The sequence below is a fragment of the Thunnus albacares genome, chromosome 4, assembly GCF_914725855.1.
Source record: "Thunnus albacares chromosome 4, fThuAlb1.1, whole genome shotgun sequence".
NCBI lineage: Eukaryota > Metazoa > Chordata > Actinopteri > Scombriformes > Scombridae > Thunnus > Thunnus albacares.
In genome coordinates, this window is record NC_058109.1 from 2,748,061 (window position 1) to 2,774,182 (window position 26,122).

The 26,122-nt window shown below is 37.5% G+C and overlaps 3 protein-coding genes across 5 annotated transcripts; all 3 read left to right on the forward strand.

The window, feature by feature from the left end:
- The first annotated feature begins 638 nt into the window (after positions 1-638).
- On the forward strand, positions 639-13,659 carry LOC122981050 (nuclear factor 7, brain-like). 3 transcript variants are annotated; one of them, XM_044349552.1, is made up of 2 exons: positions 639-801; positions 12,066-13,659. In XM_044349552.1, the coding sequence occupies exon 2, from the start codon at positions 12,083-12,085 to the stop codon at positions 13,475-13,477; it is 1,395 nt and encodes a 464-aa protein (XP_044205487.1). In that variant the 5' UTR covers positions 639-801; positions 12,066-12,082; the 3' UTR covers positions 13,478-13,659. The 3 variants fall into 3 exon arrangements, with proteins under 3 accessions (XP_044205487.1, XP_044205488.1, XP_044205489.1); XM_044349553.1 differs by lacking the exon at positions 639-801 and adding an exon at positions 7,410-7,731; XM_044349554.1 differs by lacking the exon at positions 639-801 and adding an exon at positions 11,173-11,956.
- On the forward strand, positions 928-2,776 carry LOC122981048 (nuclear factor 7, brain-like). The gene has a single exon (XM_044349548.1). It carries the CDS (start codon positions 928-930, stop codon positions 2,341-2,343), a length of 1,416 nt encoding a protein of 471 aa, XP_044205483.1. The 3' UTR covers positions 2,344-2,776.
- A 6,669-nt stretch (positions 13,660-20,328) lies between the features above and the next one.
- Positions 20,329-21,729, forward strand: LOC122980491 (nuclear factor 7, brain-like). The gene has a single exon (XM_044348551.1). The coding sequence runs from the start codon at positions 20,341-20,343 to the stop codon at positions 21,727-21,729; it is 1,389 nt and encodes a 462-aa protein (XP_044204486.1). The 5' UTR covers positions 20,329-20,340.
- The last annotated feature ends 4,393 nt before the right edge of the window (positions 21,730-26,122 follow it).

Genomic DNA, 26,122 nt, shown 5'->3' on the forward strand with positions numbered 1-26,122 from the left:
AGTGGTCCTCCCCTCAACTTATGCCCCAAAAATTAATAAAATGGTTAATTAACAGCTGTGTGCTGTAGAGCTGAGGAGCAGCTGGTCTTACCGGTGCATATATACTGTATTTTAGTCTGAAGAGGCTGTAAAAGACACTTTTTGTCTATAGTGTTGTGTTCAGCCTTTATAGTGTGATGCTCTGTTGGTTGAGCATGTTGGATAGACAGTGTTTTACTTTGTGATGCAGAACATTGCAAAGTAACCTGGTCACTCATTTTTCAGTTTGTTTTTGTTCTTTTTTCTTCTTCTAACTTTTCATAAATCATTTTTTCTGGGAAAAGATGGCCCACCCAAAATACAGTTTCTGCCTACACCACTGCTATGTGAACCTTAAGTTCCTACACAATAAAAGCTCCATCACAACAGAACTACTGCCCCTCTGAATGACAGATTATTTTCTATGATGTTCTGTACTGCACAGATAAAATCAGACAATTTGATGTTAGTCATTAATCTTTAGAGGTGTTGGTAGGTGTATTTTTGAACTTTGGAATGAAACACACTCTGTGTTACATGTGAAGCAACAGCATTTATTAGAAGAGGTCTGAGAAAGCTCCACCCCTCAGCTGACTCACCTTAGACAAAGCAGGAAACAGTTTACTCTTCGTCTCTAAAGAGACACACAGACTGAAAAACAGACGATCAGATTCACCTTCAGACCAAACTAACAACTTCCTCTGAGTGAGTACAGCTACACGAGAGAAAAGTGGAAAACTAGAACTCTGCTGCTTCAACCTGCTGACTCTCCACACACTGAATGTGAGTTTGACTAAAAAATGGAGTCAAAGTAAAAGTAAATGTCACTGAAGTTAGTAGAGGAGGGAGGGGAGCCATGACTGACTGTATTTTCTGTCTGTTGTGTTTTCAGCTTCACTCGGAGTCAAAATGTCTTCCAGATCAGAGAAGGATCTCTGCTGTCCGGTCTGTCATGACGTCTTTAGAGATCCTGTTGTTCTGTCATGTAGCCACAGCATCTGTAAAGACTGTCTGAAGAGCTGGTGGAGAGAGAAACAAACACGTGAGTGTCCAGTTTGTAAGAGAAGATCTTCAAAGTCAAAACCACCTTGTAACCTGGTGTTAAAGAAGCTGTGTGAGTCCTTCTTACAGGACAGAGATCAGAGAGCGTCAGAGGCTCTCTGCAGTCTGCACTCTGAGAAATTCAAACTCTTCTGTCTGGACCATCAGCAGCCAGTGTGTCTCGTCTGCAGAGATTCAGAAAAACACAACAACCACAGATTCAGACCCATCAGTGAAGCTGCACGACAACACAAGAAGATACTTGAGGAAACTCTGATGTCCTTAGAGGAGAAGTTAAAGGTTTGTGAACAAGTTAAAGTGAAGTTTGATCAAACAGCAGAACACATTAAGGTCCAGGCCCGACACACAGAGAGACAGATTAAGGAGCAGTTTAAGAAGCTTCACCAGTTTCTACAAGAGGAAGAGGAGGCCAGGATGGCTGCTCTGAGGGAGGAAGAGGAGCAGAAGAGTCAGATGATGAAGGAGAAGATGGAGGCTCTGAGCAGAGAGATAGCAGCTCTTTCACACACAGTCAGAGCCACAGAGGAGGAGCTGAGAGCTGAAGACATTTCATTCCTGCACAACTACAAGGCTGCAGTGGAAAGAGTCCAGCACTGCCTCCTGCTGGATGATCCACAGCTGCTCTCAGGAGCTCTGATAGACCAGGCCAAACACCTGGGCAACCTGACCTTCAACATCTGGAACAACATGAAGGAGATGGTCTCCTACACTCCTGTCATTCTGGATCCAAACACTGCTGGTCCAGGACTCATCCTGTCTGAAGATCTGACCAGTGTGAGAGAAGGAGAGAAACAGCAGCTTCCTGATAATCCAGAGAGGTTTGATGACTTCTGCTCTGTCCTGGGCTCTGAGGGCTTTAACTCAGGGACTCACAGCTGGGATGTCGAGGTTGGAGACAATAATACATACTGGAGACTGGGTGTGTTATCAGAGTCTGTCCAGAGGAAGGAAAGCCTACAGTCTAGATTATGGACAATATGGTTCCATGAAGGTGAATACTCAGCATTGTCACCACCAGCTCCCCCCACTTCTCTCCCAGTGAAGAAGAAGTTTCAGAGGATCAGAGTGAATCTGGACTGGAACAGCGGAAATCTGTCATTCTCTGATCCTGATACTAACACACACATACACACCTTCAAACACACTTTCACTGACAGACTGTTTCCATTCATTAGCATTGGGGATAAACTGAAGATTTCCCCACTGAAGGTCTCTGTGACAGTAGAACAGATCAGTTACATACGAAGAGGATGGTTCTTTTAATTACTCTCATTTATTTCTTAAAGGGAAAAGTCGCTGAATTTAACCTCTGAAGCTTCTGTCCTCCTGCTGTCTCATTATTCCAAAATATGTTCATGTTGTTTCACTTGTTGCTATTTTTGTCAAACATAAAATGATTCAACTTATTTTCTGATCTTTATATTTGGTCTCTTCAGCCTTTAGTTTTTTATTGATACTGTGTCATTTTAAATGGTTGTTCATGTTTTCTGATGTTGACTTTGTGTGGAGCCATGAAGACCAGCATCCAAGAATCAATTACTGCATGTTGAACTTTGTTTTAAATTCCAGTTCAGATTATAAAGTTTACAAACATTAAATGTAATTCATTGTTTAAATAAATATACTGTATGTAAAACTCTATATGAAATAATTCAAAGTATTTGCATAATTTTCTATTTGATGTGATGAAAAAATTATTCTGCCTGTAAAAAAGTGTTTTTATTCAGTTTTCATCAGTTGAATTCTGTCATTTAATCAGATCTTTTCTCTCAGTTTCTGTTAGTAAATCGTCTCCACAGGAAGCCTTCAAATCACACAAATCTCCTGCTGTCTATATATTTTTAACTTATTATAATAAATGCATCTATAATGATGGATCATTAATCATATGTATAAAATTGATCAAGTCTCTCTTAAAATAGACTTTTCCTACAACATTCCTTCATGTCCCTTACTTATAATAGTCCATGATGCCCTTTTCCTTTAATATTCCAGGGTATCCCTTACTTACAGTACAATCAGACCTTACAGTACACACACACACACACAATTACAGTAAAATAAAATACAGAGGACATTACCTCAGTATGATCAATGGTATCTACAACCCTGTTTTAAAATCATTGTAATTTGGGAATTTGGTATCACTGGTTTGTAGTTGTCCCACAGGTTTGAGATAACAGCTGTTCAAATGTTCGGCCACTAGATGGAGACATTGAACCACAAACTGCAGGAGGGTTTCATGGTCTGATCTGGACTGAATATAAAGCAGAGTTTATGTAAATATAGTAAAAATGACCTCCTGGTGTCATTGCAGCTAATGTTATTACTAATGTACTATACTAGTAATACTATAATAATATATTATACTAGTGCACTTGATGGATTCAACCTGATGTCTCCACTTAGGTCACAAACTGGTATTTGTGTTGGAAGTAGAAGTTACTGTTAATTTTTTAAGTAGTTCTTTGATTTGACTCGACTTACAGCCCCCTTTTCCTCTGTTGTAAATGGTGTTGCTTTTAGTTTGTTTTCACAAACAATAAATGGTTTTAAAGGAAGAATTTCCCTGGTATTTCTGCATTGTGGCAAAACAAAAATTACCTTTAGATTTTGTTATTTCCCCATATATACAGCAGCATAAAATCCAAATAATAGAACAAAACAGTTGTGACAGAAGTCACCTTCTTTGTCATGGCACCAATAATAACAACTGGGTTAAAGGAGAGGTTCCCAATTCTTCAAGTAAATGTAGTATTACATTCTTCGCCCAATATTTACAGGCTACATTGTAGTACAAAGTCAAGAGGTTGTGATATGTAGCACAACAAGCTAGTGAAGCTGTAAACAGAACCACATTTCTGCATGTTATTAGTCTTTGGAGCCGTTTCTAAACAGTGCAGCGGTGTGGCTCACTGATTTTTTTAAAATATTTTTTGGACAACAACATACGTCTACAGCACACAGGAACAAGATATATCAGGCTTTGGATACACACACAATACTTGTTGTAGATCAGTTCATTGTTGGTTTGGATCCAATTTTGATTATTGAGATTTGTTGACAAGAAGAAAAGTATAGAAAATCACCAGAAATATCCTTTAAAAGTGTTAAAAGTTTAGCAGTAAGTCACTTGATAAATGTGTCTTAATACTCACTTCTTTTTTTTTTTATTTTACCTCTAAATTTGTTCTTTAGAGCGTCTTAAGTCTAATTCTTTGCATTGAAATTAATTCTTGCTGCTCTCTGAAGTGCAACAGTTGACAACAGCCACCAGGAGGCAGCACTTCCTTGTGTTTTCTCTCTCACAGCTCTCTGTTTGCTCTGTTGGTTTCAGGGTTGACTCACTGCAGGACCTAGAATGATTCGGTTGGACATGTCTTCTCAGGGATGAAAAAGATCTGTCTATCAAACAGCACACAATGCAGAGGCTCAAACCTGCATTATATTGAATTAGATTCAAGATATTTAAATTGGTAAAAAAAAAAAAAAATGGACTGGTAATCGAGGACACATCGCAGTTAAAATAACGAAGAGTCAGAAGAATAATTCCAAAAGAGATCATCTCTTTATGTTATAGATAACCCATCCATAAATCATATTGATGACAGCCTAGTTTCTAAATATAGGCATAAACAAACACATATAAACTTCGGAAACAATACTACAGTATTGCATATAATTGTGTAAATGTCATACCTGATTACAATATAAACTACACTTCTTTGGCCACAATTGTGATTATTCGGTTACAAGAAATGTTAAAGTTTCACAAAGACATACCTTTGCTCTGTTACCACGGACAGCTGTAGATGAACGTAAGTTGGGCGACACATCTTGAACTGGCTGCGCGCGCTCCCGCGGACGGGAATCACTTTTTGGCACAAAACTAGAGCCTGCACGTAATTATTATTATTATCATCATGTTTTAGTTCTGAACTCCATTTTATCAAAAGTAATAATACACGCAGACTCTACAGGATTCATCACGTTTTTTAACTATTTGTCTATTTTCTCTCAGTTGCTGTTAGTAAATTGTGTCCACAAGAAGCCTTCAAATTACACAAATCTCCTGCTGTCTATATGTTTTTAACTTGTTAAAATATCCGTATCTATAATGATGGATCAATAATTGTATGTATAAAATGGATCAAGTCTCTCTCAAAATAGCCTTTTCCTACAATATTCCATCATACCCTTTACTTATAATAGTCCATGATACCCTTTAATATTCCAGGGTATCCCTTACTTATAATATAGAGGTACCAGGTACAGTACCTCTTACACACAATATTCCATTGTTTTCTGCCATTTTCTTGTTCTTTATTCATTGATTTGATTTTATTCAATGAACTGTATTATCCTTAACACTTTGTATGTTCATCTGACATTCATGCCAGGGTTAGAGGGCTGGTCTGTAGCCGGTCCAGCCAAAAATGTATTATTGTTCTCACAAATGGGATGAAAAAATCATGAAAAATCTAGGTGACGTTAAGTGTTCATTATTTCCTGTTATTATTTTTTGTAAATAATAAATTTTGTAAATAAAAGAAACATTGGAGTGAATTTTAGATGAATCTCATTCTGCCATGTGTTTGTCATTTAAACGTAAGTAATTAGATGAAATTAATGAACACACAAATACTGAAATATATAATGTGAGTTGACACTTAACATTCAGTGTTTTCTGCAACAGTTTCCATTCTGTCATCATTGATAAGAATTAAAGCTTGGACCTCTTGTAACTTTATTAACAATGAGACTGGGTGCATTATGAGCAAATTACAAATAAAAAATTCTAAGAAGTTTTTCTTGCAAAATTAAATCTGTGATATTGTTTTCTAGCAAAAAATCAACTCCTAACATTGACACATCACATTGATTTTGTCTAATAAATATATTAAATAAAAAAATTGAACTGAACTGAAATTTTCTCTGAACTTAAAGAGTTGATAACCGTATTACTGATTTGCTGAATTTGCTTTTGAGGAAACATGTTTACAAATTGATCATTTATTTCACAAATTTGCTCATTTTTAAAATTATTTAAAAAAATATAAATTAATTGATCATTTGCTCTTAAACTCAAAAACATAGGAATAAACTAACTAGAAGTGTTTCCTGAGGAAAAGTGTGTGACTGCTGTAAGGACTGATGATCATCTGCATTGAGCTTTAGTGCATCACTGTAAATAACTCATATACTGTACATGTCATCATAATGAGCTTATGTGCTGTTGATTTACGTCCCCACAACGTGAGGAATACCTGAATCACACACACACACACACACTCACACACACACACACACACACTCACACACACACAGTGGTCTAAAGACTAATTGTCAAGTTAGAGTAGCCTAATCTTCAGTCATCTAATAATCGTTCACAAATACACACATACACACACACCCAAACAAAAACAAAAGACACCACACACACACACACACACACACACAAAACACATTTAATGTTTTCTGCCATTTTCTTGTTCTTTATTCATTGATTTTATATTGTTGATCAGAATTGTGCATAATTTGGCACACAAATCATCTTGGTAGCATCATGCAGGAGGAGATACAAATCAAAGTGTCTTTAAAGGCCCGAAAAACCAAGTTTCTGAGTTATGAATGATTTGATTCTACATGAACACAATTTTCTGCCAAAGTTTAGAACAGTTTTGATTATTTTACACAAGAGATTTCTGTATTTCTGTTTTTCGCTCATACAGTCCTTATGAGTGAGAGGCTTTTAGACTTTAGAGTATCCAACTCTTCATAATTCACATCTAATTATGTTTGTTAACTTTGATTGTTGCTTATGCAATCACATATACTCTATATTTCAATAAATCATAATAATATGATATATAATGTGCGTCCAGCCTCCGTCTGTGGATTTATCTGTCTGATAACTTTGCTTTTATGGGAAATATAGGCTCCTAACAATAACAATGAGGTGACAGAAGCAGGAAGTACAACATGTAATAAACATTTCTACATTTGTGGTAAACCTGTGCGAAAATTCTCTTGAGAAAGTTTCACTCTGCAAAAGGAAAGTCAGATCTTCAGAAAATCAGGTCATGTGGTTTTCACTCTGCACTGTAGTTGCTTTTTGACCTATGAAGGATGAGAGGAAGACATAGAAATCAGATTAACTTTCTAACATTTTGCTTCTATAATTATAGTAATAACTAAGTTGAAGAAGGTTTATCTTGCTGGAGCAGAAGGAAGCACATCTCCCATCATAGATGTAGATTGTGTTATGTTTTGTTTTCTACTTGTATGTGTTTTTGGTAGTGGTCTGATGCTTCGAGTCTGTGCTCACGTAGAGTGTCCCTGAATGAGTAAACTAAGCAAGAGAGGTGGGTGGAGGGTGCATGTACAAAACTGAAAGATGACAAGAGGTGGTGGTTTGTGAAAGATACAAGTGGCTTTTTAAGGGGGGACAGGAAATTCAGCAGGAAGAAGAAAGAGCAAGCTGAGGTTAAAATAGCATCTACCTCTCTGTGACTAAAGAGCAGAAACTTCTTCTGGAAACTGAAAGGCAACCTTTAGTTGAAGTGTAAGATGGAATAATTTAACTGTATCGTCCGTGTTTCTACATGTGAAGAACTCTGAATCCTGAATCTGAACGCTGAATCCTGCTTGGTGAGTTTTATCAAATATAAAAAACACATTTATCTGTGCTCAAGTATAAAATACCTCAATATTGGTGGTCTTTAAATTATATATGTGACTCTCTTGGTCTTTGCATTTTGGTGAGGTTGAATTTTGGAAGATTACATTTTCCAATCTTTGCTTTTCATCCCTTGTGAAGGTTATTTTAAATCATTATTATTATTATTATCCACAAGTTGTTTACATCTGTGGAAATAAAATGTCAAGAAAATGGTAGATGAATGTCCTCTGGTACTAAGGACACTTAGGCCATAATTAAAAGTTGTAAGTTAAGACTTATTTTTAAAGAAGGAGAGACTTCAAGATGCATTTTTAACAGCAAGAAAAAGGTATTAAAATCTCTGAAAGTTGAGTTGCATTTATCATGCAGGTCTTGAACAGTTGAACTGGTGAGAAGGCATGAGATGAAATAACCATTAAATCCATATCTGAGTACTGTACATGTCATGTGAAAGGGGTTAGACGTAGTGATGAACTCACAGTAAATTAACAGGCTCTGCGGTCCAGGTATCATTGGATAATTCGTAATTCATTTGTAATTCAAAAACCAAAAAATGGTAAATCTGTTATTTGTTTCAAAACAAAAAAACATTTATGGTGTTAGAGTCAAATAGCGAAAAACCAATCAAACCCGGCCCGTTTTGGTTTTTTGCCGATTCGTTTTATCGTTATTCCTTTTTGGATTGAATATCGAACAGGTCTGCCGACATTCAGCCAATTCAGTTTTGCGTTTGAGACCAAAAAGGAAAGTCACATGGTTTTTTCCTTTTTTCATTTTAAACCTAAAACAAAAAACTAAATCACGTGATCTATTCCTTTTTTGTTTCCCAACGAAAATCCAGAAAACCAAATTCAAAAGACCGAGCAATTTTGGTTTCACCGTAGCAACGATCGCTGAGGATCATGGGTAAGCTAATGTAGTCGCTTCCGCTATCGTACAAAACTGACAAAAATACTTGATTTCTAAACCAAAATTGCTCGGTCTTTTGAATTTGGTTTTCTGGATTTTCGTTGGGAAACAAAAAAAGGAATAGATCACGTGATTTCGTTTTTCGTTTTAGGTTTAAAATGAAAAAAGCAAGAAACTATGTGACTTCTGTTTTTGGTTTCAAACGCAAAAACGAATTGGCTGAATGTCCGCAGACCTGTTCGATATTCAATCCAAAAAGAAATAACGATAAAACGAATCGGCAAAACCCAAAAACGGGCCGGGTTTGATTAGTTTTTCGTTATTCTGACACCAAAAATGTTTTGTTGTTTTTTGTTTTGAAACAAATAACATTGAATTACAAATGAATTATGAATTATCCGATGATACCTGGACCGGTGAATGTTTGTTTGGTGGCTCGTTCAACAAGCTGCAGGACATGTTTCTAAGTTATCATCAAGTTTTGATGATGTGGACTGCGGCTGTTTCATTCACTACCGTGTTTAAAAGAGGAAGGTATCATGCCTCATACTGCAATAATTGAGCATTGAATATGACCAAGACCATGGGCAAAAGTTCATTGCTGTTTTGTGCTGTAAGTGTGTTACAGAATAAATAGAAAACAAAGTTTTATTTGTCTCCCCATTTTTTTGCTGATCCTAAAAATGATCCAATCTGTGACTCAAATCGGTGATACAATCCGAACCGTTTTGTGATCCGTTGCACCCCTAGTGTTAACATGTCAGCTTTGTAGACTACATTTTGTATGTCATGCACATAGATAAGAGTGTGTAAGTCATGTATTTGATACATGCATTAATACTTTCTGATGTGAACCCACACTTTTAGATCTGTGAATGTTTTTAGTGTTCAGTCTTTCTAGTATTCAGCACTGATCTGTTCCTGTATCACATTATAAGCTTTGTGCTACTTTATATATTTCTGTATAGTAAGAAAATACGTAGGAAACACGTGTAAATCATGTGATATCTTGTCTGTTTTTGATGAGAACATAAATCTGTTGTCACAATAGAACAGTACTATAAATTTGAATTTCACTTTGTTGGTAAAATCACACATCTGAACCAGTCCATGGCTAAAATGAGCTCTTCTTTGTTTATTATTTGTTTATAAATTGTTTTATTGGCGTATAAGATAGCCCCCCACTCCTCCGATTTCATCAGGTGGGGGACATTGATATAGTTTGATGCGGTTTGTTGTAAGATTCCACGTTGGTTTTCCTCCTGTCCTCTCCAATTTTTTAAGTCACCAGCCGCCACTGGTGTGGGGGTTGAGTGCAGCTCGTTTTTGTATACTGATACAGCAGAAAGGCCTATATACATACAGTACATTCTATACAAACTTTCTATGAAGTTTGGTGTTATTATCATTTATTTTACAATAATTATAGGTTTTATATTTATAATTCAGTAGTGGGGATGACCCTGCAGAAAATTCTCATCCTCACACCGTTTAGATTTGATGTTTCGCCATGACAGAGAAAGTTGCTATAACTTTATTGTAAATGCTCCAGTCTGCACCAAACTTTACATGTTTGATAAGAGTCCCGGCCTGAACACGTGTACATGACAATATTCTATCAGTGATGCAAACTGGCTGGATAGTGCAACCTATGAAATTTCAGCAAAGCAGCCCCAGCAGCAGGCAAAATAGTGGACAAAGGAAGTGATGTTTATCTCCTTCTTGCACTGTCTGAAAACAGCCCGGGTCTGAAGACGTCTACATGCCTGTGACAGAAGCCCTTTGATTGCACTGCAGCTCAACGTGCACGGAGGCGCAAGGGCCCGTTCAACACTGCTCGCAGCTTTAATTATAGAATCAATTTAAAGTCACAGCAGTCTTATTCAGCAGCGCAAAAATTACAGTCAGCTGTCTCATTTCAACCATTAAATAGCATCTCAAATGTTCCTGACTATGTAACCCCAACATGAAAATTATATTTGCGATTATTGCATTGTCATTACAGTGTTTCCCCTAGGTTTAGTGGTTTGGCCTGGCGGGGTTGGGAGGGTTGAGGGGTTGATTAGCAGCCACACATTTCTCCGTCCTCTATTTCTCTATTTAGCATCGACAGGTTAGGCTAACCTATTGTGCTAACTTCGGAGCTAACCCCCTTCACTTTTCCAGCAGAAAAATAGACGTGACTTTTCTTGGTCTTGAGAAGCTGCATTTATTAACTGACACATTGTAGTCTATACTGTACATTTACTGTCAGATTGACAACTTACTGCCAACCTTTTCCTCTGCTCTACTCGAATTCACCGTCGCTTTTCTGACACTCCCCTCTTGCTTAACGACTCACTCGCTTACATACTGCCCTATTCCTTTAAAAGGAGTTACGCTACCTGGAGTTTCTCAGGCAACAACACAGACATTGACTCATGTTTCGAAACAGCGCTGCTTAGAGGCTCCCAAACATTGTTGATTTCCAAATGAATGGATATTTGGCGTTATTTTTTTGACCTGGCAGGGGTTCTCGTTGGCCTGGCGGCCCGCCAGGCCTGTATTATTATAGGGGAAACACTGCATTACATCAGCAATAATAGACACCAAGAAGACTACACACATAGCAATCCAAACATTCAACATTCAAACATTCATCACTGATTGCGATGACACATCAAACTATACACCAAACACGTGTCTATTTCCACTTTTATTCGAATACAGATACAAATATAAATTATTTTGCTGCCTCAACAAATATAGATACAAGTACAAATACTGGGCCCTCTGCACATCCCAACTGGATACTGGACAAAGTACATGCAACACACCTTTACCTATAAACACAAAGTTATACAACGTTTATTACATATCAATGTAATGTTACCATGGAGACAAGATATATATTGGTAACAGAGTTTGGGGTGCACCCATCAAATCTTCTGGGGCCCAGCAGACACTCAGCATTGAAACAATTTTATTGGTTGTAGTGTACACTGTCTGCATTTGATCTGTGTGACAATGTGCTCATTGATTGGATTAAAATGTAAATATTCTTCCTGTTTTATGTTTGCCTGCTTTATTTTACCTAATGTCTTAGAGTGGATGAGAATCTTTTTACCGTAAGTGTTGCAATATAGGGGCATTTGAAGGGATAGAGTGATTCATAACTTGTGTAGAACGTAGGAGTAGGGTAAAGTAGAGGGGGCAATGGCCCCATGGCCCCTCTACTTCTGTCCCCAGTTCCAGACAGGGAAAGGAGGCACAGTTGACCAGGAAATGACTCTCCACACACTGAATGTGAGTTTGAGTAAAAACTGGAGTCAAAGTAAAAGTAAATGTCACTGAAGTTAGTAGAAGAGGGAGGGGAGTCATGACTGACTGTACTTGCTGTCTGCTGTGTTTTTAGCTTCACTCTGAGACAAAATGGCTTCCAGATCAGAGGAGGATCTCTGCTGTCCAGTCTGTCATGACGTCTTTAGAGACCCTGTTCTTCTGTCATGTGGCCACAGCTTCTGTAAAGACTGTCTGAAGAGCTGGTGGAGAGAGAAACAAACACGTGAGTGTCCAGTTTGTCGGAAAAGATCTTCAAAGTCAGACCCACTTTGTAACCTGGTGTTAAAGAACCTGTGTGAGTCCTTCTTACAGGACAGAGATCAGAGAGCTTCAGAGGCTCTCTGCAGTCTGCACTCTGAGAAACTCAAACTCTTCTGTCTGGACCATCAGCAGCCAGTGTGTCTCATCTGCAGAGATTCAGAAAAACACACCAACCACAGATTCAGACCCATCAATGAAGCTGCACGACAACACAAGAAGGAACTTGAGGAAACTCTGAAGCCCTTGAAGGAGAAGTTAAAGGTTTGTGAACAAGTTAAAGTGAAGTTTGATCAAACAGCAGAACACATTAAGGTCCAGGCCGGACACACAGAGAGACAGATTAAGGAGCAGTTTAAGAAGCTTCACCAGTTTCTACAAGAGGAAGAGGAGGCCAGGATGGCTGCTCTGGGGGAGGAAGAGAAGCAGAAGAGTCAGATGATGAAGGAGAAGATGGAGGCTCTGAGCAGAGAGATAGCAGCTCTTTCACACACAGTCAGAGCCACAGAGGAGGAGCTGAGAGCTGAAGACGTTTCATTCCTGCACAACTACAAGGCTGAAGTGGAAAGAGTCCAGCGCTGCCCCCTGCTGGATGATCCACAGCTGCTCTCAGGAGCTCTGATAGACCAGGCCAAACACCTGGGCAACCTGGCCTTCAACATCTGGAACAACATGAAGGAGATGGTCTCCTACACTCCTGTCATTCTGGATCCAAACATTGTTTATCCAGAACTCATCCTGTCTGAAGATCTGACCAGTGTGAGACTAGGAGGAGAGAAACAGCAGCTTCCTGATAATCCAGAGAGATTTGATTATTACCCCATTGTCCTTGGCTCGGAGGGCTTTAACTCAGGGACTCACAGCTGGGATGTCGAGGTTGGACACAATAAACGCTGTATGCTAGGTGTGTTATCAGAGTCTGTCCAGAGGAAGGGAAACATATGCTCTGGATTATGGGGAATACTGTTCAATGAAGGTAAATACTCAGCATTTTCACCACCAGGTCTCCGCACTGATCTCTCAGTGAAGAAGCTCCAGAGGATCAGAGTGAATCTGGACTGGAACAGAAGAAATCTGTCGTTCTCTGATCCTGATACTAACACACACATACACACCTTCAAACACACTTTCACTGACAGACTGTTTCCAATCATTAGCACTGGGGATAAACTCCCACTGAAGATTTCCTCACTGAAGGTCTCTGTGACAGTAGAACAGAGCAGTTAGAGACGATGATGATGGTTCTTATAATTAATCTCATTTATTTCTTAAAGGGAAAAGTCGCTGAATTTAACCTCTGAAGCTTCTGTCCTCCTGCTGTCTCATTATTCCAAAATATGTTCATGTTGTTTCAATTGTTGCTGTTTTTGTCAAACATAAAATGATTCAACTTATTTTCTGATCTTTATATTTGGTCTCTTCAGCCTTTAGTTTTTTTATTGATACTGTGTCATTTTAAATGGTTGTTAATGTTTTCTGATGTTGACTTTGTGAGGAGCCATGAAGACCAGCATCCAAGAATCAATTACTGCATGTTGAACTTTATTTTACATTCCAGTTCAGATTATAAAGTTTACAAACATTAAATTTAATCACTTGTTTAAATAAATATACTGTATGTAAAACTATATATGAAATAATTCAAAGTATTTGCATAATTTTACATTTGATATGATGAAGTCAAAATTATTCCGCCTGTAAAAAAGTGTTTTTATTCAGTTTTCATCAGTTGAATTCTGTCATTTAATCAGCTCTTTTCTCTCAGTTTCTGTTAGTAAATTGTCTCCACAGGAAGCCTTCAAATCACACAAATCTCCTGCTGTCTATATATTTTTAACTTATTATAATAAACGCATCTATAATGATGGATCATTAATCATATGTATAAAATTGATCAAGTCTCTCTTAAAATAGACTTTTCCTACAACATTCCTTCATGTCCCTTACTTATAATAGTCCATGATACCCTTTAATATTCCAGGGTATCCCTTACTTATAATATACAGGGTACCCCTGACTGACAATATTCCCAGCTGCACATGTATGACAGTACACCCCCCCACACACAATTACAGTAAAATAAAATACAGAGGACATTACCTCAGTATGATCAATGGTATCTACAGCCCTGTTTTAAAATCATTGTAATTTGTGAATTTGGTATCACTGGTTTGTAGTTGTCCCACAGGTTTGAGATAACAGCTGTTAAAATGTTTGGCCACTAGATGGAGACATTGAACCGCAAACTGCAGGAGGGTTTCATGGTCTGATCTGGACTGAATATATAGCAGAGTTTATGTAAATATGGTAAAAAATGGCCTCCTGGTATAATTATTATTATTACTAATGTACTATACTAGTAATACTATAATAATCTATTATACTAGTGCACTTGATGGATTCAACCTGATGTCTCCACTTAGGTCACCAACTGGTATTTGTGTTGGAAGAAGAAGTTACTGTTAATTTTTTAAGTAGTTCTTTGATTTGACTCGACTTGCAGCCCCCTTTTCCTCTGTTGTAAATGGTGTTGCTTTTAGTTTGTTTTCACAAACAATAAATGGTTTTAAAGGAAGAATTTCCCTGGTATTTTTCCATTGTGGCAAAAAAAAAAAAACATTTAGATTTTGTTATTTCCCCATATATACAGCAGCATAAAATCCAAATAATAGAACAAAAAAGTTGTGACAGAAGTCAACTTCTTTGTCATGGCACCAATTATAACAACAGGGTTAAAGGAGAGGTTCCCAATTCTTCAAGTAAATGTAGTACTACATTCTTCGCCCAATATTTACAGGCTACAGTGTAGTACAAAGTCAAGAGGTTGTGATATGTAGCACAACAAGCTAGTGAAGCTGTAAACAGAACCACATTCCTGCACGTTATTAGTCTTTGGAGCCGTTTCTAAACAGTGCAGCGGTTTGGCTCTTTTTAAAATATTTTTTGGACAACAACATACGTCTACAGCACAGAGAAAGAAGATATATCAGGCTTTGGATACACACACAATACTTGTTGTAGATCAGTTAATTGTTGGTTTGGATCCAATTTTGATTATTGAGATTTGTTGACAAGAAGAAAAGTATAGAAAATCATCAGAAATATCCTTTAAAAGTGTTAAAAGTTTAGCAGTAAGTCACTTGATAAATGTGTCTTAATACTCACTTTTTCTTTACCTCTAAATTGGTTCTTTAGGGCATCTTAAGTCTAATTCTTAGCATTGAAATTAATTCTTGCTGCTCTCTGAAGTGCAACAGTTGACAACAGCCACTAGGAGGCAGCACTTCCTTGTGTTTTCTCTCTCACAGCTCTCTGTTTGCTCTGTTGGTTTCAGAGTTGACTCACTGCAGGACCTAGAATGATTCGGTTGGACATGTCTTCTCAGGGATGAAAAAGATCTGTCTATCAAACAGCACACAATGAAGAGGCTCAAACCTGCATTATATTGAATTAGATTCAAGATATTTAAATTGGTTAAAAAAAAAAATGGACTGGTTATAATCGTGGACACATCGCAGTTAAAATAACGAAGAGTCAGAAGAATAATTCCAAAAGAGATCATCTCTTTATGTTATAGATAACCCATCCATAAATCATATTAATTACCGCCTAATTTCCAAATATAGGCATAAACGAGGATATTCGACATGCCAAACACATATAAACTTCGGAAACAATACTACAGTATTGCATATAATTGTGTAAATGTCATACCTGATTACGATACAAACTACACTTCTTTGGCCACAATTGTGATTATTCGGTTACAAGAAATGTTAAAGTTTCACAAAGACATACCTTTGCTCTGTTACCACGGACAGCTGTAGATGAACGTAAGTTGGGCGACACATCTTTAAGTGGCTGCGCGCGCTCCCGCGGACGGGAATCACTTTTTGGCACAAAACTAGAGCCTGCGCGTAATTATTATTATTATCATCATGTTTTAGTTCTGAACTCCATTTTATCAAAAGTAACAATACACGCAGACTCTATAGGATTCATCACGTTTTTTAACCATTTGTCTATTTTCTCTCAGTTGCTGTTAGTAAATTGTGTCCACAAGAAGCCTTCAAATTACACAAATCTCCTGCTGTCTATATGTTTTTAACTTGTTAAAATATCCGTATCTATAATGATGGATCAATAATTGTATGTATAAAATGGATCAAGTCTCTCTCAAAATAGCCTTTTCCTACAATATTCCATCATACCCTTTACTTATAATAGTCCATGATACCCTTTAATATTCCAGGGTATCCCTTACTTATAATATAGAGGTACCAGGTACAGTACCTCTTACACACAATATTCCATTGTTTTCTGCCATTTTCTTGTTCTTTATTCATTGATTTGATTTTATTCAATGAACTGTATTATCCTTAACACTTTGTATGTTCAACACATTTAATGTTTTCTGCTACTTTCTTGTTCTTTATTCATTGATTTTATATTGTTGATCAGAATTGTGCATAATTTGGCACACAAATCATCTTGGTAGCATCATGCAGGAGGAGATACAAATCAAAGTGTCTTTAAAGGCCCAAACAACCAAGTTTCTGAGTTATGAATGATTTGATTCTACATGAACACAATTTTCTGCCAAAGTTTAAAACAGTTTTGATTATTTTACACAAGAGATTTCTGTATTTCTGTTTTTCGCTCATACAGTCCTTATGAGTGAGAGGCTTTTAGACTTTAGAGTATCCAACTCTTCATAATTCACATCTAATTATGTTTGTTAACTTTGATTGTTGCTTATGCAATCACATATACTCTATATTTCAACAAATCATAATAATATGATATATAATGTGCGTCCAGCCTCCGTCTGTGGATTTATCTGTCTGATAACTTTGCTTTTATGGGAAATATAGGCTCCTAACAATAACAATGAGGTGACAGAAGCAGGAAGTACAACATGTAGTAAACATTTCTACATTTGTGGTAAACCTGTGCGAAAATTCTCTTGAGAAAGTTTCACTCAGCAAAAGGAAAGTCAGATCTTCAGAAAATCAGGTCGTGTGGTTTTCACTCTGCACTGTAGTTGCTTTTCGACCTATCAAGGATGAGAGGAAGACATAGAAATCAGATTAACTTTTTAACATTTTGCTTCTATAATTATAGTAATAACTAAGTTGAAGAAGGTTTATCTTGCTGGAGCAGAAGGAAGCACATCTCCCATCATAGATGTAGATTGTGTTATGTTTTGTTTTCTGCTTGTATGTGTTTTTGGTAGTGGTCTGATGCTTCGAGTCTGTGCTCACGTAGAGTGTCCCTGAATGAGTAAACTAAGCAAGAGAGGGGGGTGGAGGGTGCATGTACAAAACTGAAAGATGACAAGAGGTGGTGGCTTGTGAAAGATACAAGTGGCTTTTTAAGGGGGGACAGGAAATTCAACAGGAAGAAGAAAGAGCAAGCTGAGGTTAAAATAGCATCTACCTCTCTGTGACTAAAGAGCAGAAACTGAAAGGCAACCTTTAGTTGAAGTGTAAGATGGAATAATTTAACTGTATCGTCCGTGTTTCTACATTTGAAGAACTCTGAATCCTGAATCTGAACGCTGAATCCTGCTTGGTGAGTTTTATTACATATAAATTAAAAAACACATTTATCTGTGCTCAAGTATAAAATACCTCAATATTGGTGGTCTTTAAATTATATACGTGACTCTCTTGGTCTTTGCATTTTGGTGAGGTTGAATTTTGGAAGATTACATTTTCCAATCTTTGCTGTTCATCCCTTGTGAAGTTCATTTGAAATCATTATTATTATTATTATCCACAAGTTGTTTACATCTGTGGAAATAAAATGTCAAGAAAATGGTAAATGAATGTCCTCTGGTACTAAGGACACTTAGGCCATAATTAAAAGTTGTAAGTTAAGACTTATTTTTAAAGAAGGAGAGACTTCAAGATGCATTTTTAACAGCAAGAAAAAGGTATTAAAATCTCTGAAAGTTGAGTTGCATTTATCATGCAGGTCTTGAACAGTTGAACTGGTGAGAAGGCATGAGATGAAATAACCATTAAATCCATACCTGAGTACTATACATGTGAAGTAAAAGGGGTTAGACGTAGTGATGAACTCACAGTAAATTATTAACAGGCTCTGCGGTCCAGGTATCATTGGATAATTCGTAATTCATTTGTAATTCAAATACCAAAAAATGGTAAACTTGTTATTTGTTTCAAAACAAAAAAACATTTTGGTTTTCTGGATTTTCGTTGGGAAACAAAAAAGGAATAGATCATGTGATTTTGTTTTTCGTTTTAGGTTTAAAATGAAAAAAGCAAAAAACCATGTGACTTTCCTTTTTGGTCTCAAACACAAAAACGAATTGGCTGAATGTCCGCAGACCTGTGCAATATTCAATCCAAAAAGGAATAACGATAAAACGAATCGGCAAAACCCAAAAACGGGCCGGGTTTGATTGGTTTTTCGCTATTTGATTCTGACACCAAAAACTTTTTGTTGTTTTTTGTTTTGAAACAAATAACATTGAATTACAAATGAATTACGAATTATCCGATGATACCTGGACCGGTGAATGTTTGTTTGGTGGCTCGTTCAACAAGCTGCAGGACATGTTTCTAAGTTATCATCAAGTTTTGATGATGTGGACTGCGGCTGTTTCATTCACTACCGCGTTTAAAAGAGGAAGGTATCATGCCTCATACTGCAATAATTGAGCATTGAATATGACCAAGACCATGGGCAAAAGTTCATTGCTGTTTTGTGCTGTAAGTGTGTTACAGAATAAATAGAAAACAAAGTTTTATTTGTCTCCCCATTTTTTTGCTGATCCTAAAAATGATCCAATCTGTGACTCAAGTCGGTGATACAATCCGAACCGTTTTGTGATCTGTTGCACCCCTAGTGTTAACATGTCAGCTTTGTAGACTACATTTTGTATGTCATGCACATAGATGAGAGTGTGTAAGTCATGTATTTGATACATGCATTAATACTTTCTGATGTGAACCCACACTTTTAGATCTATGAATGTTTTTAGTGTTCAGTCTTTCTAGTATTCAGCACTGATCTGTTCCTGTATCACATTATAAGCTTTGTGCTACTTTATATATTTCTGTTTAGTAAGAAAATACATAGGAAACACGTGTAAATCATGTGATATCTTGTCTGTTTTTGATGAGAACATAAATCTGTTGTCACAATAGAACAATACTATAAATTTGAATTTCACTTTGTTGGTAAAATCACACATCTGAACCAGTCCATGGCTAAAATGAGCTCTTCTTTGTTTAGAAACAATATGTATACGCTAAATGTCTTTAAAGAAGCAGCCTTTACACCACTCAGGGGACACATCAAACTATACACCAAACACGTGTCTATTTCCACTTTTATTCGAATACAGATACAAATATAAATTATTTTGCTGCCTCAACAAATATAGATACAAGTACAAATACTGGGCCCTCTGCACATCCCAACTGGATACTGGACAAAGTACATGCAACACACCTTTACCTATAAACACAAAGTTATACAACGTTTATTACATATCAATGTAATGTTACCATGGAGACAAGATATATATTGGTAACAGAGTTTGGGGTGCACCCATCAAATCTTCTGGGGCCCAGCAGACACTCAGCATTGAAACAATTTTATTGGTTGTAGTGTACACTGTCTGCATTTGATCTGTGTGACAATGTGCTCATTGATTGGATTAAAATGTAAATATTCTTCCTGTTTTATGTTTGCCTGCTTTATTTTACCAAATGTCTTAGAGTGGATGAGAATGATTAAAACGTCTTTTTACCATAAGTGTTACAATATAGGGTCATTTGAAGGGATAGAGTGATTCATAACTTGTGTAGAACGTAGGAGTAGGGTAAAGTAGAGGGGGCAATGGCCCCTTGGCCCCTCTACTTCTGTCGCCAGTTCCAGACAGGGAAAGGAGGCACAGTTGACCAGGAAATGACTCTCCACACACTGAATGCAAGTTTGAGTAAAAACTGGAGTCAAAGTGAAAGTAAATGTCACTGAAGTTAGTAGAAGAGGGAGGGGAGTCATGACTGACTGTACTTGCTGTCTGCTGTGTTTTAGCTTCACTCTGAGACAAAATGGCTTCCAGATCAGAGGAGGATCTCTGCTGTCCAGTCTGTCATGACGTCTTTAGAGACCCTGTTCTTCTGTCATGTGGCCACAGCTTCTGTAAAGACTGTCTGAAGAGCTGGTGGAGACAGAAACAAACACGTGAGTGTCCAGTTTGTCGGAAAAGATCTTCAAAGTCAGACCCACTTTGTAACCTGGTGTTAAAGAACCTGTGTGAGTCCTTCTTACAGGACAGAGATCAGAGAGCTTCAGAGGCTCTCTGCAGTCTGCACTCTGAGAAACTCAAACTCTTCTGTCTGGACCATCAGCAGCCAGTGTGTCTCATCTGCAGAGATTCAGAAAAACACACCAACCACAGATTCAGACCCATCAGTGAAGCTGCACGACAACACAAGAAGAAACTTGAGGAAACTCTGATGTCCTTAAAGAAGAAGTTAAAGGTTTGTGAACAAGTTAAAGTGAAGTTTGAACAAACAGCAGAACACATTAAGGTCCAGGCTCGACACACAGAGAGGCAGATTAAGGAGCAGTTTAAGAAGCTTCACCAGTTTCTAGAAGAGGAAGAGGAGGTCAGGATGGCTGCTCTGAGAGAGGAAGAGGAGCAGAAGAGTCAGATGATGAAGAAGAAGATGGAGGCTCTGAGCAAAGATATAGCAGCTCTTTCACACACAGTCAGGGCCACAGAGGAGGAGCTGAGAGCTGAAGACGTCTCATTCCTGCACAACTACAAGGCTGCAGTGGAAAGAGTCCAGCGCTGCCTCCTGCTGGATGATCCACAGCTGCTCTCAGGAGCTCTGATAGACCAGGCCAAACACCTGGGCAACCTGACCTTCAACATCTGGAACAAGATGAAGGAGATGGTCTCATACACTCCTGTCATTCTGGATCCAAACACTGCTGATCCAAAACTCATCCTTTCTGAAGATCTGACCAGTGCGAGATTTGGAGAGAAACAGCAGCTTCCTGATAATCCAGAGAGGTTTGATTATTATCCCATAGTCCTGGGCTCTGAGGGCTTTAACTCAGGGACTCACAGCTGGGATGTTGAGGTTGGAGATAATACATACTGGACACTGGGTGTGTTATCAGAGTCTGCCCAGAGGAAGGGAAACATACAGTCAGGAGTACATACAATATGGTTCAATCAAGGCGAATTCTCAGCATGGTCACCACCAGCTTATGCGCATGTTCTCCCAGTGAAGAAGAAGCTCCAGAGGATCAGAGTGAATCTGGACTGGAACAGAGGAAATCTGTCATTCTCTGATCCTGATACTAACACACACATACACACCTTCACACACACTTTCACTGACAGACTGTTTCCATTCATTTTCACAAAGGATAAACTAAAGATTTCCCCACTGAAGGTCTCTGTGACAGTGGAACAGAGCAATTAGAGATGTTGTTTCACCATAAGGGAGGCGAGTCCCCACAACATGACTGTGTGAACAGATTAACGTCCCCACAATGTGAGGAATACCTGGACCACACACACACACACACACACACACACACACACACACACACACACACACACACACAGTGGTCTAAGGACTAATTGTAAAATTAGATTAGCCTAATCTTCAGTCATCTAATAATCGTTCACAAACACACACAAACAAGCATGCATACACACACGCCCAAACAAAAACAAAAAAAAACACCACAGACACACACTCACACTCACACACAAAACACGTTTAATGTTTTCTGCCATTTTCTTGTTCTTTATTCATTGATTTGATTTTATTTAATGAATTGTATTATCCTTAACACTTTGTATGTTCATCTGACATTCATGCCAGGGTTAGAGGGCTGGTCTGTAGCCGGTCCAGCCAAAAATGTATTATTGTTCTCATAAATGGGACGAAAAAATCATGAAAAATATAGGTGACGTTAAGTGTTCGTTATTTCCTGTTATTATTTTTTGTAAATAATAAATTTTGTAAATAAAAGAAACATTGGAGTGAATTTTAGATGAATCTCATTCTGCCATGTGTTTGTCATTTAAAAGTAAGTAATTAGATGAAATTAATGAACACAAAAATACTGAAATATAAAATGTGAGTTGACACTTAACATTCAGTGTTTTCTGCAACAGCTTCCATTCTGTCATCATTGATAAGAATTAAAGCTTGGACCTCTTGTAACTTTATTAACAATGAGACTGGGTGCATTATGAGCAAATTACAAATACTTTTAGAAGTTTTTATTGCAAAATTAAATCTGTGATATTGTTTTTCTGGCAAAAAATGACCTCAACTCCTAAGATTGACACATCAACACTGATTTTGTCTAATAAATATATTAAATTAAAGCTGCAAGCAGTGTTGGTCGGGACCTCGCACTCTGGCCCGTTGGGATCAGATCATTTTGCTTTTTAAAAATGAGGGATATTTCTTTTAAGTGTGATGTGCTTTTATTTTGAAAGTTTGATTGAAATGTGTACTGTCAGGTGTATAGAGACAATTAGTAACTGCAGTTGGACACAGAAAAATACTCATATATTTGAATGGAGAGTGTGAGCGAACCTGCACCTTTTTGAACATTTACTGCTTCCACATAGTTTTAGATACAAACTTCATTTGAACTTTAAATGAGTCACGAGACTTTGACCTACAAATCTTGAATTTACATGTTTTTCCCATCTTTTATTGTTTTTGAGATATAAGAGTGTGAGTTTTAAAGTCTTTTCTTGCTCCTCCTGTGATTTTATAATGAGTGTGTATTGCGGAATGTTTCACAGCACTGAGGGAGTGACATCACCAGGAGCAGTTGGAGAGGAGGATTTTAGAGTACGCTTCTTGTGAAATCTCCTCATAAATCCCATGACTTTGGTCAAATCTTACATTAAACATCACATTTTAATAGGAAATTCCATTGCGATTCCATTGATACAGGTTTGAAAGTGGTCAGACCTATAGTTTAGACGTCAGCAGCCTCTGTTTGACACAAAGTTCATGCCCATAGATTGCCTCCCCATTGGTTTACATTGTAAGGGTGATGTGGCACTGCAACTTTGAGGGCTTATAAAATCCAAACCTTTCGAGTTATTACAAAGTTTTTAACAACTTTTTTTCAGCACAGTGTCATAAGTCATGTATTAAAGTTTGAAGCCGATACCATTAACATCCTCGGAGGAGATAGCATTTGTTCGGGGTCCAAAATCGGAGCAAAGTCTTACTTTGAAAGTCTGATTGTGGACTTCCTGTTGGATTTAGGTCAGGGGTCATTTTAGTTAGTTTAGGTGGCGGTACAGAGCACATTTTGGCACTTTAGGGGATAATTTTTACATTTTATCAAATTTTTCACCAGATCTGATGTGCATGCCAAATTTGGTGAGTTTTTGAACATGTTTAGGGGGTCAAATTAAGGGTTTAAGTGGCGGATTAATAAAGAAAGAAAGAAACAAACACACAAAAAATTAAAGCTGCAAGCAGCGTTGAATGGACCTTCCCTTGTGCACGTCGGGCCGCGGCGTAGTCAAAGGGCTTCTGTCACAGACCCGAGTTGTTTTCAGACAGTGCAAGAAGGAGATAAACATCACTTCCTTTGTCCACTATTTTGCCCGCTGCTGGGGCTGCTTTGCTGCAATTTCATAGGGGGCGCTAGTCAGCCAGTTTGCATCACTGACTGAATATTGTCATGAGGACGTGTTCAGGCCAGGACTCTTATCAAACATGCAAAGTTTGGGGCAGACTGGAGCATTTGCACTAAAGTTATAGCAATGTCATTTGTCATGGCGAAACATCAAAAGTCAACGCCACACCACGGCCACACACTTCAACGATGACTGGCAGGTTCATTAAAATCTTAATTCTGAGCTCTGGAACTCTAGTCTTCCTGAGTTCCTCCATCATATATTGTCTATTTTGATCATACTTAGTACAATCTATGCTTGCATGTGTAATAGTTTCCTCAGCCAAGTGGGAAAAAATATGTGCAAATATCGGCAATCACCAAAAATGATAGTCAAAAAGTAATCGTGTTAAATAACCATGATGTCAATATTGAGCAAAAATAATTGTGATTATGCTTTTCGCCATAATCAAGCACCCCTAAAGAGAACATACATTTTGATTTACATACACACACACACACAAAGCATTTAAATATGTATGTGATAAATTGTTGTCTTTAATAAACAGTTACTTGAACATTTTTCAGTGTGCTCCTAATTTTTTTTCATTTAGGAACAAATGTAGTCCTTGACAAAAAAGTAAGCATTGAACACTGCTGTCAGGTGTGTAGAGACAATAAGTAACTGCCTAATAAAGGAAAAACTGCAGTACAGAGCTACAAATTTTAGTTTCGATTTTATTTTTCTGCAGCACTTTATCACTAAACTCTCACTCCATGTTTTCCCTTCCCCTCATAGATCATCCCCACTACTGAATTATACATATAAGACTCATAATTATTGTAAAATAAATGATAATAACACCAAACTTCATACAAAGTTTGTATATAATGTACTGTATGTATATAGACCTTTCTGGTGTGTCCTTCAAAAATTTGCTTCATTTGACCGTCACACCCATCCCCCCACTTTCTTCCCTCCTTCTCCCTCTCAGCTGGAGAGGAGGATTTCAGAGTACTCTTCTTGTGAAATATCCTCATAAATCCCATGACTATGGCCAAATCTTACATTAAAAATCATATTATAGTATATATGACTTATAGTTTAGACGTCAGACGCCCCAGTTTGGCACAAAATCCATGCCCAGAAATTTCCTCCCTATTGTTTTACATTGTAAGGTGTGATGTGGTACTCCAACTTTCAGGGCTTACAGAATCTAAACCGTTCGACTTATTACAAAGTTTTTGATAACTTTTGTTCAGCGCAGTGTGATAAGTCATGTATTAAAGTTTGAAGCCGATACCATTAACGCCCCAGGAGGAGATAGCGTTTATTCAAGGTCCAAAATTGGCACAAAGTCATACTTTCATGGGTGAATTGCAGACTTCCTGTTGGATTTAGGCCAGGGGTGTCAGCGTATGATTTGTAGGTCTTGATGAGTCAAATGATTGAGTCTTGGTTCGATCTCTCTACGACATTCCTACGGGCCGTGGCGGCCATTTCAGTGACATAAGTAGTACTATAGAGCACATTTAGGCACTTTGGGGGTACATTTTTACATTGTATCAAATTTTTTACCAGACCTGATGTGCGTGCCAAATTTGGTGAGTTTTTGAGTATGTTTAGGGGGTCAAATTTAGGGTTGAAGTGGCGTAATAATAAAGAAAGAAGAAAGAAAGAAATAAAGAACAGAACAGATACAAGAGGATCTTCGCCCCTCTGGGGCTCAGGCCCTAACGATAGGGTCCTCGCCCTTAGGCAGTAGTCCTTTGCCTTTTGGACTCGGTCCCTAAAAAAAAATTGAATTGAACTGAAATTTTCTCTGAACCTAAAGAGTTAATAACCGTATAACTGATTTATTGAATTTGCTTTTAAGGTAACATGTTTACAAATTGATCATTTATTTCATAAATTTGCTCATTTTTAAAATTATTTTTAAAAAGTATAAATTAATTGATCATTTGCTCTTAAACTCAAAAATGTTAGGAATAACTGAGCAGACAAAATTTGCTCAAAAATCTAAAAGAGTCAATTAAAGTAAAAGTAACTAGAAGTGTTTCCTGAAGAAAAGTGTGTGACTGCTGTAAGGACTGATGATAATTGGCATAATTTTTTGAATGACTTTAAAATCATATGAAAATGAATTAATCTGTAGATAACAATAATAATAATAATACATTTTATTTGTATAGCACTTTTCTTAACATGTT

Coding starts and splice junctions, on each gene's coding strand:
- LOC122981050 (XM_044349552.1), top strand. CDS start 12,083: ATGGCTTCCAGATCAGAGGAGGATCTCTGCTGTCCAGTCTGTCATGAC.
- LOC122981048 (XM_044349548.1), top strand. CDS start 928: ATGTCTTCCAGATCAGAGAAGGATCTCTGCTGTCCGGTCTGTCATGAC.
- LOC122980491 (XM_044348551.1), top strand. CDS start 20,341: ATGGCTTCCAGATCAGAGGAGGATCTCTGCTGTCCAGTCTGTCATGAC.